The 16,521-nt window shown below is 41.2% G+C and overlaps 1 protein-coding gene across 2 annotated transcripts; it reads right to left on the bottom strand.

Moving 5' to 3' along the window:
• Positions 1-4,692: 4,692 nt before the first annotated feature.
• Positions 4,693-15,666, bottom strand: ufl1 (UFM1-specific ligase 1). 2 transcript variants are annotated; one of them, XM_029496304.1, is made up of 19 exons: positions 15,473-15,666; positions 15,119-15,264; positions 14,890-14,918; positions 14,661-14,758; positions 13,578-13,692; positions 13,072-13,202; positions 10,190-10,248; positions 9,953-10,099; positions 8,808-8,983; positions 8,544-8,723; positions 8,306-8,432; positions 8,060-8,186; positions 7,686-7,799; positions 7,447-7,613; positions 6,710-6,840; positions 6,481-6,561; positions 6,257-6,342; positions 5,993-6,173; positions 4,693-5,122 (listed from the first exon to the last, which is right to left on the bottom strand). In XM_029496304.1, exons 1-19 carry the CDS (start codon positions 15,547-15,549, stop codon positions 4,925-4,927), a joined length of 2,370 nt encoding a protein of 789 aa, XP_029352164.1. In that variant the 5' UTR covers positions 15,550-15,666; the 3' UTR covers positions 4,693-4,924. The 2 variants fall into 2 exon arrangements, with proteins under 2 accessions (XP_029352164.1, XP_029352163.1); XM_029496303.1 differs by having other exon boundaries at positions 7,686-7,806; positions 8,064-8,186.
• Between the last annotated feature and the right edge of the window lie 855 nt (positions 15,667-16,521).

Genomic DNA, 16,521 nt, shown 5'->3' with positions numbered 1-16,521 from the left:
AAGGGCAGAACCAAAAGGTCAAGAAAATGTAAGATTGCACAGCTTGAACAATGGTCTCTTAGCTCCCGAATCAATATAAGCACTTTGATTGCTCAGGCCACACACAGGAGTTTAGAGATGCTTTTATACATACTGTTGTTGCTAGGCACCGTCATAGGAACCAGCGTACATGGTGTGCAGAGGTGAATTTATAAGGGGCTTTTAGGATTTTACATAAACAACATCAGTCACTGACTAGATAAACATGGATTATATTGACTGTATGAGCCACTTACAGTACGTGCCGCTGTATTATTTGATGACAACGTGTACCATTAATGGTGGAGTCTAATGGGGCGCAGATTTGATTATTAACATTGGTTTCAGTAAAGGTACTTCATACATTTTTTTAATTTTGACACACAAGGTAATTAATAGAAATCATTGATTAACTGATAAATCACCACAAAAAATCACCTTTCACATTTTTAATATTGATTATTATTAAAACAAGTGAATCTGAATCCGCAACTGAAATCAGTCAGAGTGGGTCAGAATCTGGTTTACTGCCCAGGTAGGTTTTCTAATTTATTAGGGAGCAAGGAAAAGAAGCATTCAAAGCCACAACTTCAAGTTAAACAGAAAAGTGTTAACAATAATTGAAAAATACTATAGTATAAATATTTATATTGGGTTGTATGATGTATGCTCAGCTTTTGTGTTTTTCTTGTCACTGTTAGATATCTGACTGTAGATGCTTCATTGGACTCTGAGAAAACCTGATGAACCTAGACTGTTAGACCTAGAAACTAGGAAGGGGGTTGACTGTTTTAATTGTATGTTTGTTTTTTGGGGAATACTCCTTTTTCCCAAAATGTATATTCAAACTGACTGCATTTTATAATGATATGCCTAAGCTGGCCTACCAAACCAGATATAGCTGACTGAATTAATTTACCTCAGATGTCTTCTTGGATGATAAATGTTCCAAATTAGCTGCCAGTTGAGGTTATGCAGGATTAAACATCAGTGTTTATCAGTACAACCTCAATCTTTGTTTTATTAATTCAATCCAATCCATTGAGAAGCTTCATAACCTATCATTAATGTCAGATATTCATCCACAGCAGTGGGTTGTCTCACACACATCTCATCATTACAGACACTCTTGTCATTTATTGATAGTGTCTGTGGGAGAATTAAGAATAACACTTAATCATAATTGCATGAATTGCAGGTGGAAGCAAAATGCGCAATGTGTTTCAGCAGGAGACTATTTTCCTGCAACCCGAAGAGATTAGTGGTTTTAATTTTGCAACAGTGTTTGGTGAGGGTATGAATCATATGGGGAGAGTAGGAGGCTCTGTTTTTGAATCTCTCATTTTAGAATGAAATTCCTCATTTGACATCTCTCACTTGGTAAGCCCGGAGGCCTCAGTTGAAAAGAGAAAGCAAAAAGGAATCTGGAAGGAGATGCCTGTTTCCATGGTGATGTGGAGCATGTGCTTGTGTGTATGATGACCTCATGCTTCCTCGCCAGCATTCTCCTCTTGCCAGAATGCAGACAACTTGTCTGCCTCCACGCAGCACATGGTGCAGTCACATGCTACAGGATGTGCTCCTAGAGGAAAACTTTTGTTTAAAATGTAAGCGAGTGTCCAGCTCAGGCTCACTGTTTGGCGATAGTATTGATCATCTAGACATCCCTAAACCTCTGGACTCCTCTGATCTGGGCTCCCAGTGCTGGTCTTATGAGTGCAAAACCAGTCATCTTATTTTAGCTTTACATCTCCTCTCTCCGGCTACATCCATGTTTGTGTTTTTGTTTTAGAAAATATCTCCTTTACTACATTTTTGCTTCCTGTCCACACTACCAAGCTTAAAAGTCCCAAAATAAACACTTATGGCAATTGTGCAGGCCTTGTTTTAATTTGAAAACCCCAGGGTTGTTTTGTCACGTGGACGGGCAAAAACATAGACCTTTGGAAATGTATTCTCCACTCGGTTAAATTCTGTATGTGACTGCTACTGTAGTAGTCTTTACGTATATGTGCATGGCATTGGATGTGTTAGTACAGTCCATATCCTTTCTGACAGAACATTCCTTGTCCAGCCTGTGTATATTCATAATTCACCCGAAAGATTAGATGAAAATCTATTGACAAAAGGGGTGCTGCCGCAGTGTTACTGTTATAGCTTATTGAATGACATTTGGTCATTTATTTTGCCACCAGAGAGCAATATGCCAAGCTGTAAACATAACAACTATATCTATAACTATGAAATCAGTCATAGTCCAAAGACATCATGTTTGGGTTAATTGCTGACTCTAAATTGTCCGTAGGTCTGAGTGTCAGTGTGAGTGGTTGTTGGTCTCTGTCTTTCTCTGTGTGTTGGCCCTGAGATGGACTGGTGATCTGTCCAGGGTGTACCCCGCCCTTGCCTAGTATGAGCTGGGATTGGCTCCAGCACCCCCCACAACACGGAAGCAGATAAGCAGTAGAAGATGAGGACAGGGAGAGAGAGGAGAGTCTGAACCTAACAGAATCAGAACCTGAGATTAATAATCCGGTAAAGAGCAGGCTGTTGTAGAGGTAGATTACCGGTCATGGCTTTGGACTGGTCAGCACAAGGGAGACAATGTTCAGCTGTTGTGTTCCTCTCCTGGTTTGACTCCTGGTTTGACTGACGGTATTAACATCAGTGGCTGCATATATTTCAGTTGTCTGTTGTTGACCCCTAGTGTTAGAAAGGAGAAACTGCACATAGAAATTCAACCCTGAGGTAAAAGAGTTCACGATACCTCACTAAGTTACCGTTTAGGAGACAAACTAGAAGTGTAAACGTCCAGTGGGATGTTTCCCAGTCTCAAAGAGATAAACGTCAGGGTTAATCTTCACTGCTACAACCTCGTGAAATTGAATAATTTCTCATCAAATATATACTAGTTTCCATTAGTGTTAAAAATTATGGCATTTATTGTGATGTCCAGTCAGTTGATTATAATTATTTTATTTTATTTTTTTTTTTACCACAACACACGGTCCTCATCAGTAGAGTATGTCCGAATTCTTATAAGAATGAAATTCCCTGGAGTTTTCAAGCCTCTCCCTCCAGCTGTCTATCTCCAATGGTCTGGTGCTAGATGCTGCCACCACTGTAACATTAACTGTGCATTTCTATAATTATCTTCATTATTACAATAAAAAAACAACTTCCTGGTCTACTTACTGCCTGGAAATTTTTTACTTCTCAACTCTGACAAAACAGAAGTTATTGTACTCGGTCCTAAGCACCTCAGAAAAATACTATCTAATCATCTCATCAGTCTGGATGACATCACTTTGGCTTCCAGCTCCACTGTAAGAAACCTTGGAGTAACTTTTGACCAGGACTTGTCCTTTGTCCCTCACATAAAACAAGTTAGTTGGGCAGCTTTCTTCCACCTGAGAAACATTAGGAAAATCAGAAACATCCTTTCTCAGGATGATGCAGAAAAACTAGTCCATGCATTTGTAACTTCTAGGCTGGACTACTGTAACTCATTACTATCTGGATGTCCAAACAAATCTCTAAAAGGCCTTCAGTTAATTCAGAACGCTGCTGCACGAATATTAACAGGAACTAGGAAAAGGAATCATATCTCTCCTGCATTAGCTGCTCTTCATTGGCTGCCAGTAAAATATAGAGTAGAAATCCTTCTTTTAACATATAAAGCTCTTAATGGCCAAGCTCCATCATATCTCAGAGAGCTCATAGTTCCTTACTGTCCTAGCAGGCCACTCTGCTCCCTAGATGGAGGTTTACTTGTGGTTCCTAGAGTCTCCAAGAGTAAATCTGGAGGCAGATCGTTCAGTTATCAGGCTCCTCTTCTATGGAACCAACTTCCAGCATCGGTCCGGGGGGCGGACTCTTTAGTAATTTTCAAGACCAGGCTTAAAACTTTCCTGTATGACAGAGCTTATAGTTAAAAAGTTAAAGTCCTCTACTCTTTCGCTATGCTGCTATAGGCCTAGACTGCTGGGGGAAGGACTGAGCTTCTCTCTCTCCCCCTCTCCCTCCCTCTCACTCGCTCTCCTTTCCTCCCCTCTTGCATGTGCTGATAAGAACCATCCTTCTTAAAAAACACAGTTTCACCCAGTTCTAAGCATTTATACTGCATTTACTAACCATGTTCTGCCAAAGTCTCTGTCTCTCCCAGTTCCTCTCCTCTCTCTCCCTGTCCTCATCCTGCAGGTGGTGACTCATCACCATCCCATGTTCCTGCAACACCTGCTGGTCCCATATTTCATGAATTCTGTACTACAGCTCAACTCCATGAACTTCATGTCTACACCCCCCCCCAAATCTCACTCTCTCTATATATACGGTCGAGGCAGATGTCCGCCCCCCCTGAGCCTGGTTCTGCTTGAGGTTTCTGCCTCTTAAAGGAAGTTTTTCCTTGCCACTGTTGCCAAGTGCTTGCTCATTGGGGGATCTGTTGGGTCTCCTTAAATAAATTTATAAAGAGTTTGGTCTAGACCTGCTCTATATGTAAAGTGCCTTGATGTAACCTTATGATTTGGCGCTATACAAATAAATCTGATTTGATTTGTTTTTAATACACCAATTTGTTATTTACTCTCTAGTCTTTGGTGTATAACGCTGAAATTTTGAGATTGTCAATGCTGTTGTTCCACTACAAAACAAAAGTGGAAGCACTTGAGAGAGAAGGTTGAGCTTTAATACATTAAAATCAAAGCCTCATTGAGGATGCTTATGTTATCAGGGTTTACAGGGAGACATCCCATACAGGAATTAATTCATCATCATCATCGTCAATTATGTTCACATGGATCATTTTCAGAAATACAGATAACAGCTCACGTAACTGCTTTTAAGTATTTATCTAAACGTGAAATTGAGACGACTCATCAACATTCACTCCCCTAATCTGTGGAAATCTTCAGTCTTCAGTGACAGATGTCTTCCTCTGAGACAGCACCAGCTCTTTCACCTGAGGAGTCAGGGCCACCAGCTGTGAGCGGACACTCTTGGCCTCCTCATCCAGCTCCTCCCCCTCCCTCTCCTCCTGCTTCTTGCTCTGGCTCACCAGCTGCTTCACCACCAGGCTCTGGTAGACAGACAGCTGTTGCTGCTGCTCCTGTAATAACAAGGACATGGACATGGATAGAGCGCCATCAGCCATTTAATTCCACAAACAAACACTGTTGTGGTAATGCTATGACAGGTGAAGATTGCAGACAGCTGCTGTGTCTGCACTGACGTGGATACACTGAGACAACACCAAAGAACAAATAAAAAGCTCTGGTCATGCAGCACTTCTCAAAGTGTAATGTTTCATAGATGTGGTAGGGGGTGTTACGGAGTGAAACTGCCCTGAATAAATGAGATTGATACAGGGAAAATAAACAAGCTCATGCTGATTCAGATATTTAGCACATCCACATTAGACAAGGTCATTTTTTTTTTTTATTTACTTCTATCATCGTTAATCAATACTTGAAACAGTGGGATGGGGGTTGGGGAGGGCTTCCTTCATTCATTCATCCATCTTCTATTGCTTATCCATTCTGAGTCACAGGGAGTGCCAGAGCCAATCCCAGCTGCTGGGTGAGGGCAGCATCACAAGGCCAAAATACAACTAAATGTGCATTTTTTGGATGGTCTTTGCACAGAAAGGCCCCAAGTTTGGGAACCAAACCCATGACCCATCTCAGCAACAGTGCTAACCAATATGCTGCCGTGCTGCCTGGGGGGGTTCCTTTAAATGCTTTTCAACTTGTGAAGGGACATGCCAGAAAAAATGAAGAACCACTGCTGCTATAACTCAAACAAAAATAACACTTTATAGACAAATATAGTTTAACATCCCTGAGAATAAACATTTATAATGACCTTTATGAATCACTTATAAAAAAAAGAAGAAAATGAATGGAAAAGCATGGGCTACTGTGAGTCTGAATGGAGAAGAAGTCCTAATCTAACTAAAAACTGTTAATGCCAGACATACTGTGGGTATCCGGCCTGTGAGGGTGCCGATAATCTGAGGCACGCAGCGCCCTGGGGCGTGCAGCATGCAGTGGGTGCTGGCCTGAAACAGCAGCACACTGGTCAGGTGGAGAACCAGAGCTGGATCGTCCGTCTCCTTCAGCTGATCAGTGAGAGCCTGACGGTGCAGGAACAGCGCCTGCCTATGGCCACAAACACAGACTTATATGTCAGGGATAAAGAACTAAGAGTCAAGAGCCACAAAAACAAATAAAGTTTTCAATACCTCTCTTTTTTCTTGTCTCCCTTCTTCAGCATGAACCCACACACTTCAGCACAGCTTTCTAGGTTGGTCAGGAAGTCTTCAATGGTCTGTGTGAAACAACAACAAAATTTACAAGTTTTATTTATATATCGCCAAATCATCACAAAGTTACATCAAGGCAAACACAAGGCAAAGAAGTCATTCACACTAGCGCTGCTATTTGACGATGTAGGTGAAACACTTACTTTGCCATTCAGACAGTTGTGCAGCTTCGTGAGAGGCCCTCTGGTGTCCTCTGACAGTTTGCCCAAAATCTTCACTCTGACCTGAGGCGAAATATCAGTGACATTCAACTCTCACAGTGCATTTCAAACAGTGATGCGCAGACTTGAATACCTCTGACTCTACATCTTATATCTGGTGCTCTGTGTGATCGTCTTCACTTCAAATACAGAGGACGTCAGAGTAACTGACCTCGTTGGTGATGGAGCTGGGGTTCTCCACTGACATCATCATGTCTGCGGCCAGGAAGTTCACTAGGATGTTGGTGACGTCTGTACACACAGTCTTCAGGACATGCTTGGCGACATGGATCTGGGTTTCGTCTGGGTGGACACAACATAGCAGTCATTTTTACAATCAAACCAAAGCGCTAAAGTGAACACATCTGTTTCTTTTCTGTAGGGTTTGAGCTAGTGAAAGAGGCAGGTGACAGGTAGACACGGGCTTAATTTTGGGAAGATTTGATTTGGAGTTGTTTATTTTTGGGGGAAATAAAGCAAATATCCTCACCTCACACTGAGGACATAATGCATTGGTGCATTGTTCATTTTTGCATCAAATGTGTTATACCGTCAGTGGTATTTTAAGGGGCAATTAAAATGGCACGTAGTATTGCCTCAGTAACAAGGCTCTAGGTTTGAACACTGCGGCCTTTCTGTTTCAAACGTGTTCTCTATATGCCTTAGTGGGCTCTCCAGGTACCATTATAATGGTCATCCCTAAATAGACTGGAAACTTGTCCATTTATCTATGCATGCCTGTCCCTCGCCCAATGCCCCCCTTGTGACAATGCAGAGAAAAAAAATCAAGTGCTCAGGAAGAGCTGAAAAACATCCCACGTTTACTCAGGCTTAATCTTTTCACCTCTTAAAGACAAAGTTATTTTTATCTTCTGTGGCCCTAACAGGCCCACATGTGCTGTTATTGACCTGAGAAGAACTTGGTGCCTTTCTCAAAAAGTCGGATGTTGTTGTACAGGTTGGTTATCTCCTCCTGGAGATCTTTCATGCTCTTTTTCCTGTTGGCCCCTGATGGAGAACTCGTGGAGGACATGAACACTGTCCGCAGCACCTCCTGGTAGGCTTTAGTCAGAGGCCTGTGAAGATAGAAAGGCAGTGAATTCCTGTTCCTGGAGAAAAGCGGCCTTGCATAGTAAACTGCGTGTTACCTCACTAGGTGCTCTGCCAGCTCAGAAACAATCTCTTCTGGGCAGTCACTCACTCTCTCCTTCAAAATAGTTACGATTTCCTCCTGGGCCATAAAGGGGGCTTCAGTCTGTTTGCTCCGATCTTGTCAAGAGTGATACAAAATCTAATTAGTCTCAAAGGGAAACTACATTTAACTTTGTCTTTCATGATAAAAAAGAAAAAGAAGAAAAAGAAGAAGAAAAAAAAAAACCAAAACACTAACAACCCTGGGGAGATATTTGTAGCCAAGCAGCCATTACGCTCCAGTTATAGTAAAATGCCTTAGTAAACAGGTTTAATGTGCAAAGAGACATCATGTCCCTGTGAAGGTAAGACAAGCTCTGTGGCCTTTGGCGTACTTTGTTGTGAAGGCCCGGTTTCCTCATCACTGTCCTCATCTCTCCTTCCTTTCTTCTTGGTTTTGCGAATCCGGATTTCTCTGGCGTTCCCTCCGCCACCTGCTTTCACACAGCCACTACCCTCTGAGACACAAATTATGAATAATCCCAGATTAATGATGTGTGTTTTGTCTGTTAGTATCAAGTGTGTGTGTGTGCGTGTGTGTGTGTGTGTGTGTGTGTGTGGGGGTGTTTTAACCAACCTGTGGCCTTCTTCCTGCGTTCAGCTTCTCTCTTCTCTTTCTTGGAAAGTACAGCACTTTCAGCCAGCACAGACACTTGCTTCATATCATCTTCAGTTATCACAAACACTGGATTGTTTTTGACCTCCTGAAGAAAAGCATCATTCATGCATCAGAGAAATGTTCAAACACTTTACTTTAAAGGACTACTTTTACAGGTTTACTTTTAAAATGTTATGTAAATGTATTGGTTGAAGACCTTGTGAGCTTTCTGCTGCATGGCGTCATCGAATAACGAGATGCAACTGCTGATGAACTTCTCGCTGACAACGACGTTGCCACCCAGCACTCTGGCCAAAGACTGGACGTCTACATTCCTCATGGCTTGGTTGATCAACATCCCGACATCCTCCATGGACAGACAGCTGGGCAGAATGGGCTGAGAGGCACAATGACAATAAGACAGTTAAAGCTAAAATAATTGCTGGTGTGGTAACAGCTGACTCTTGATCTGTCTGAGCACCTGTAGGTCAGTCCAGGTGCCTGACTTGACGGCTTCCTCCACCGTGGCCTCCACTTGGTCAACCAGAGCTTGATCCACACAGGCTGCCCTGAGGAACAGTAGCTTATTGGACTTGAAGCGCTTCTTAATGTAGCTGGAGGGGTCGGGAATGCCCAGTCGAATTAACGCATCGAATTCTGCAGGAGGAACACAACGTCACACCCACAACACTGTAGACGACTAACCCTTATCAAAAACAATGTTATGACCACTGAGCTAATGTGACTTGAGGCATAGACTATCTGGTTACCATGGCACCTGTCAAAGAGTGGGACATATTAAGCAGCAGGTGAACATTTAGTCTTAAAATTAATGTGTTGAAGGAAGAAAAATGGCCCCACTTTCATAGATAGTTTGTGGTCAGAGGCCAAAAGGGTAGGTCTGTGTGTGCATGGCCCTGGTGTCTGCAGATAAAAAAAGGTTCTACTTCAGCCTTAATTAGTCTTTTTGCCATAGTGTAGAAAATTAAGTCTTTAGGAAAAAAAGTTAACCTGATAGTTGATCAGTACCTAAAAAAAATTGAAGCATTACAAAAAACTATAAGATTACATACCTGAAGAGAGATACTTTAATTTATCAAGCTATTGTATAACCTAGATCCAGGTAGATTTGAATTCTCAGAATGACTCTGGAGTGAGAACTTTATTTTCTCAAATTTGGGAAATCAAATCCACAAATCAAACTCACATTGAGGAGTAATAAAATAGCACAGGAGGACTGATCAATACTGCCCTCTACTGCCCATTTGTTTCATGAACCATACATTGTGGTGAGAAATTTCGCAAGAAGTCAAGAAGTTTGTATGAATATAGTGAAAGAGCAGGGTTTATATGTGGGAAGATTAAAGAGGATACAACACCAGCAACCTTCACCACCTTCTTCTTACAACTTTTCCCTATTTGGCGTTGCCACAGCAAGTCAGTCATATCTATTACTTGCACGATCTGATTTGGCTACTTTTACATTGGATGCCCTTCCTGACGCCAACCCTCCCTCTTTATCCAGGTTTGGGACCAGCACAACTATATCCCTGGTTTGTGGGCACCCATGACTCTGAGATTAAAGGTCTCATTCTCTACTGACTGCTGCAATACACAAAAACCCACCTAGATATCCGTTTTGGCGAAGGAATGAGTCCACCCAGGCATTCTGCGTCCGAGAGTAAATATCAGGTATGTATACAGCTTTGTCCTGACGCCCACCAACGACGCTTCCTTTCAGGCGTCCAGTGTTCACCAACTCTTCCAACACAGCTGCCGACACCAACAACAGAAATGATTAACATGTACAAACTGGCCACAAAAATAATTGCCATGCATGATGTCAGACAGGCCTTTCCTTACAGTACAGAAGGTGTTCTTGAAATCCAAATACTCCAATCATACTGCTGACAGGTGTTGGCCTGAGGAATAAAAACAAATGGGAGCACTTGAAGTGTCAAGTACAAATTATACAGCATAATACATAATACATAATACAGTATTATTGCATAATACTCAAAATTAATACAGACTATAAACGTATTTGGAAAATGTTTTCAGAGCGAAAAAAAGAATCGAGTGAGAAGTACTGTAGGGTCATACAATCTGACTTCTATTTACATCCGGTAAAGTGGGAACCAGATAGTCAATAGACAGAATGCAAGTCTGACCCCAAATTCCACTGGATGTGGCACGGCGGCGGAGCCAATACGTTTCAATTCTAGTCAATGTGTCTGTTTCCACCGGCTGAGGCTCCGCTACAGCTCCGGCAACAGTTCCGCAGAGTTCTAATTTTGCCGGATTCCGGATCACGGCGTATAAACTAAGCACAGACACACAATAAAACACCCGGTTTATTTTCAAAATAAAATACTTCGTGTTCACGACGGATCGTATGTCAAACCTTGAAAACGTCATAATGGGCGGGGACAGAACTGAAGTCAACAGGTCAGAGGTTTTCAGCCGTGATTCCACCCCGTTGACACCATAGACGAGGAGATGCAGATTCTGGAGGTCCAAAATCACAGAACAATCTATGATCCGTCACATCCTTTTTATAAAGACACCCATAAAATGGATGGAAAAAGAATGGCGTGGAATACTATTGCAGGTCCGATAGATGTCCTCTGGATGGACACAATAAACTGTTCACATGGTTTTGTGCCATATCGCACTAGTCGGCCTGAATTTGCGAGATCTCGTGAACCCTCGCGACCCCCCCTTACCGACGGTGCCCCAACAGTGCGCATCACAGACGGACCCGGTAAGTGTTGACAGACGGCGAAGTACGGAGTGGAATCCCGGGGTATGGCTTCAGCATTGGCCTAAATTTACAGCTCCAGAGTCTATGTATGGAAGCGTTTGGGTCATGGTCGGGTAACCTTTTTGTCAGAGGGGTAGGGTGCACACCAACGGGTGCATAAGCTCTGAGCGAGTGTCCCTGTTTAAAATCCTGGCTGGCACTACTTCTTCAGACATTTTACTCTCCATTTCTTGCATCTCTTCACTACGCACTGTTGAAGATGGCGTAAAATGGCCCAAGAGTAACTTTAAAACGATTTAATGTAATGAATCAGTGAGGATGCAAACACTCAAACCCCTTAAAAGTCACCTTTGTGTAATACTGTTAGAATGGCATACTGTTTGACACAATGAGATTGTCTTTGCAGCGTGTGGCAACAAAATGGTCAAGCGAACCAAGAAGTAATGACATAAACATAAAAAAATCTTCTGTTACATTAAGAGACATGTTATTAAAAAAAAAAGTATGTTCATTATAAAGCATATAAACAAGAAACACATTGGGACAAGGTGATTGTCTGTCCTGTCTGTATGGGTTTCCTCCCACCATCCAAAGACATGTATGTCTAGGTTAAATGCTGACGCTAAATTGACCGTAGGTGTGAATGCGAGCGTGAATGGTTGTTTGTCTCTGTCTGTCTCTGTGTGTTGGCCCTGTGATGGACTGGTGACCTGACCAGGGTGTACCCCATCCCTCGCCCAATGTAAGCTGGGATTGGCTCCAGCAGCCCAACGACCTGGAAATGGATAAAGCTGTTGAAGATGACTTCAACTTCGTACAAAAGCCTTTGTTGGTAAGGGTTAGGGTTAGTTATTGAAGGTTCCGTGAGTGTCTTCTATGAACTCTAATCTTTAGTTCTTTCCATAGATTTTCTATTGGATTTGGGATCATTGTCTTTCTGAAATGTCCACCCTCATTTCATCCTCATTATCCTGGTAGATGGCAGCAGATTTTTAATCAAGAATATCTCGGTAAAATTTTCCATTCATCCTTCAATTACATGAAGTTTGCCAGTGTCGTATGCTGAAAAAAAAAAAAAAAAAAGCCACACACCATGATGTTCCCACCTCTAAACTTCACTGTTGGTATGGTGTTTTTGGGGTGATGTGCTGTGCCATTTGACTTCCAAAAATAGTGTGTAATATGGCATCCAAAGAGTTCAATTTTGGTCTCATCTGACCAGACTATATTATCCCAGTATTTCACAGGCTCGTCTAAATGTTGTGCAGCAAACTAAACGAGCTTCAACGTGTTTTTTCTTTGTCGATGCAGCCTTGCATGGTGAGCGTGCATACAGGCCATGGCTGTTGAGTGCGTTACTTATTATTTTTTCTAAACAATTGTACCTGCTAATTCCAGGTCTTTCTGAAGCTCCCCATAAGTGGTCATTGGCTCAGAAGTTTAGAAATCCTTCTGTAACCAATGCCATCAGTATGTTTTGCAACAATAAGGTTGTAAAGGTCTTTAGAGCTTTCTTTGTTTTTACCCATCATGAGATGTTTCTTGTGTGACACCACAGCAACGAGACACCTTTTTATAGGCCATCAGTTGGGACTGAACCAGCTTATATTAATTTGCACTGACAAGGGGCAGGTTTGCTTTCTGATTACTGATAGATTTCAACTGGCGTCTTGGCTTTTAATGCCTTTTGCACCTCAATTTCTTCATGTGTTCAATTCTTTTCCCTGTGTCATTCCATTTTATCATACATAACTTCATTTATGGACATCTACGGTTGATTTCCTTGCATGTGTGGGTTGAATGGGTTGTTACTGACATCTGGTGAAAATGTAATGTCAGTAGCTCCTTTCGAAATATATTTACTGAGAAAAATGGTGATGTTGTTCAACACTTATTTTACCCGCTGTATATGTAAAATAGGATCAAAAAGCAAGAAAGCTGGTAAAAAAAAGAAAAAGTTGTCTTAAGTTGACAAGATTACCTTGTGATGGCACTAAACAACCCTTGTATTCTAGCTTTGTGTCGAGCAACAAAAGCTGGAGTGAAGATGAGTCCCCTGTTGTACTGGTCCATCTCTCCTTGGATTAGCTTCCTAAGACGCTTCAACAGCTCCTGTTGCAAACACGTTATATTTGTTTTGACAGTGAACAAAATGGATTCGGGTATAAAAAAATTCTCCAAATATGATCAAAATCTCAATATGGCTGAGTGGAATATCCAAATCACATACAAAATGTGTCACAACACACCCCAGCCAACAAATCATATTCTCCAAATATCAAGGAACATGTTTGTTCAAATCACATCATTATGATTTTAATTTTTTTCATTGCAAATTAAAAGCAATTTTACTCATTTACAATTGCCAAAATAATTCTAACATAATTCTTTCTACATATTACTCAGCCCTATGACTTTTTACTATTACTGCTAAATGTATTCTGAGACATCTCCTGTGTGTCGACATGTATAGGCAGTGTATCTTACCTCAGTTAAGAAATCCCCTGGTAGGTCATAGCTTTTGCACAGCTCTGCAACACTGATCAGACCGGCTTCCTGCAGTTTGTCATTCACCTCCTCAGCTAAACGGTCCAGGTACGTGCTGTAGACAAGAACAAGATCGTCAAAATTCCTACATTAGATTTAACTGGTTCATTACCTAACAAAGGACTAGGGCGAGTCAGAACAAACTCCTGACTGCTATGTCTTCGGTTCATAAATTAGGCCACATTTAATATTCCTTTAAGCCGTTTATTTTTCATATTATTTTACTCCACCTAGCAGACACCATGGCAATTTGTTTAAATGTGGGTTTGGTAGACTTGGTGGATTTGATACATCAATTGCTGATTTAAGACTGCTGTCTGGAAGCCTCCAGTTTGTAATTTGTCTGTTGGCCATCCTGTTTTTTTTTTTTTATCTATAACAAACAATGTTTGGAGGAGAATGTGGAGCTAAGGAAGAGTGAGGGCTGGATCTGACCTGCTCTGTATATCCTGATTGTGTGGTACAATCTGCCAATCACATCATAGATGTGCCCTAAACGAGACCCTCGTTTAAACAAAGAACATCATGTTGTATTGAGGAAGACTTGACACAAGAGACTGAGACCATAAACTCATTAGGAAAATGCATACTGAGCCAATAAATGAGAAGTATAGGGCCATTTTCCCCAAAGACTTTAATGCAAGCTTACTTCTTCTTCCACCAATAGAACCGCCCTCTGATGGTCATCAGATAGAATGTAGGCTTAAGACTATTAAGAGGCTATTTAAAATTTTATATACATTTATTTTACTGCCAATCTAAGGTAATTGAAGGGTCTGTTAGTCTCCAAATTGTCTGTGTAAAAACCAACAGCTTGCATATGTTGATGTGTCTGTCTTGTAAAAAAGTGCAGCTAACATATAATGTAACAGCCAATGATTCATCTAGAGGTATCCGATGTAGATTTTATAGATATTAATGGCATATGACAAGTATTGATGACCTCTTTAGATATTCTTTTGCATTTTTGTCATGGATGCTTTACTTTTTTTTTTTTGTCTTGGATGCTTTACTTGTACTCACTCATCAATAAGTTGTCCCAGTACAAGTTGAACACCTTTGTCAGACTTAACAATGTCACTTGCTCTGTTTTCAACATGGACCCAGTCCACATTGATGATCTGTGAGGGAGAAGAGCAACATGTAAGACTTGCAACTGCAATGTTGATCTCATGAATTCTGCGCTGTTGACACATTGTGCAGAACACAGCTGGCAACACACAACAGTACTTAAAGTTGATAATAGACACACCTGCTGCAGGTCGACGATGTTAATTCGTCCTGTGTAATTAAATGACAGGAATGATAAACTGTTATCAAATCTACTTCATAACTGAAACAATTCATTGTCACACAAGTTAAGTAGGAATGACACTGACAATAACACCCTTGTCTATGGTTATTAGGGTTTATAGTACAACATAAAACAAGTATGACATTTCTGGAGCTTGTGAGCCAGGTTGTTGGGTTGTTACACTAGCCTCCATTGACGTAGAGTTCATCTCGGATCTCCTTGCTGATCTGTGCCGGGGTGATGTACTCCTTTCCATCAAGCGTGTGCACCACATCAAGCTTCTTCTCCTGAACGAGTTTGGCAATGATTTCAATACAGTTCCTCTCTGACAGCCTGTGTGGAAAGGTTCACATGATATTCAGTTCAGTAATGTTCGGGGCATTACGCTGTAAGTTCCAAACATAGGACTTATTCTCCCTTATTATTGTCAACAACAGCTGTTATCAGAGAGGAGAAGCTCCAAAACGTACAGGGTTTGCTCATTTTAGATGGGCCGTTAACCTATATTCGTTCAGCCGCTAGTATAATGAAGTGTACCTACCTTTGCACTGTGTCGGCAAACTGCACTTTCTGGAAGTCAGCGGCAAGCCGACGAATTTCTTCCCAGTCTGCCGCCATGGTTAACAGTGAAGTAAAAATAGTCAGCTGTCAGTAGTTTCGTTAAACAGTCACTGACAAGAAGTGGCAGCTACCATTAGCGATAGCTGGCTTAGCAACAGCAGCTCCTCATCTTAGCCACACGTCAACATTTAGTGACGAAGTACGGCGAACCACGAGGAGCAAACTACCTCCTGCCACAGTCCCGCGCGCTGACTGACTGGCAGTTGAGTTGAAAAAAAAAAAAAACAAACAAAAACAGGTTTACTAGTTTTTTGGAACAGCTGGAGCTAATGTTCAATTAATAATAATGATAATTATCAAGTTGACATTTTTCTCAGCTAAAAACACGCTTCACATAGAAATGTAATAAATGGCACATGTCCCAACATGAAGTGTGACGTTCCACCATGTGTCATCTATATGGGGATATGTTATCAAATATCTTCATACTCTATATGTAAATATTTAAAGTACCTGCCGTAAAATGGGTAAATGTACATGCATTCTATATGATGAATTTTTATACAGTAAAATGTTATCATACATGACCCTGTATCAGTTTTTTTGCCATTCATGTGTGTTTGTTTGTATATGGTTTGCATTGTTTTCAATACAAATGCACAGTAAAATTGCCAGTGTAAATATAACACTTTAAGAGTTAATTTTAACAGTACCTCAGTGAACATATGGTCCCTATCTACAGAGTGTAAAATTTACACTGAACGCAGAATTACATTTCCAGAGTAAATTTTACTCTGGCTAGAGGTAATATTTTACACTACACTGAGAAGTGTCAATCAAGTTTTACACTGTGTAAGAAGTAACACCCATACTGTTATTTACATTCAACACTGAGTAGTTAAGTGTTAAGAAATAATTTTTCCAGTGTTAAACCTACATAACACTATATTGATTAAGAAACACTCTAGAGACTTGATTTTCAACTGACTCCTACCAGTGTTAGATATCTACTTGTGCAGTCCTGGTGAT

Source organism: Echeneis naucrates, chromosome 24, assembly GCF_900963305.1.
Source record: "Echeneis naucrates chromosome 24, fEcheNa1.1, whole genome shotgun sequence".
Classification (NCBI taxonomy): domain Eukaryota; kingdom Metazoa; phylum Chordata; class Actinopteri; order Carangiformes; family Echeneidae; genus Echeneis; species Echeneis naucrates.
The sequence above is the reverse complement of the archived record's forward strand: the minus strand, read 5'-3'. Positions and strand labels throughout refer to the sequence as shown.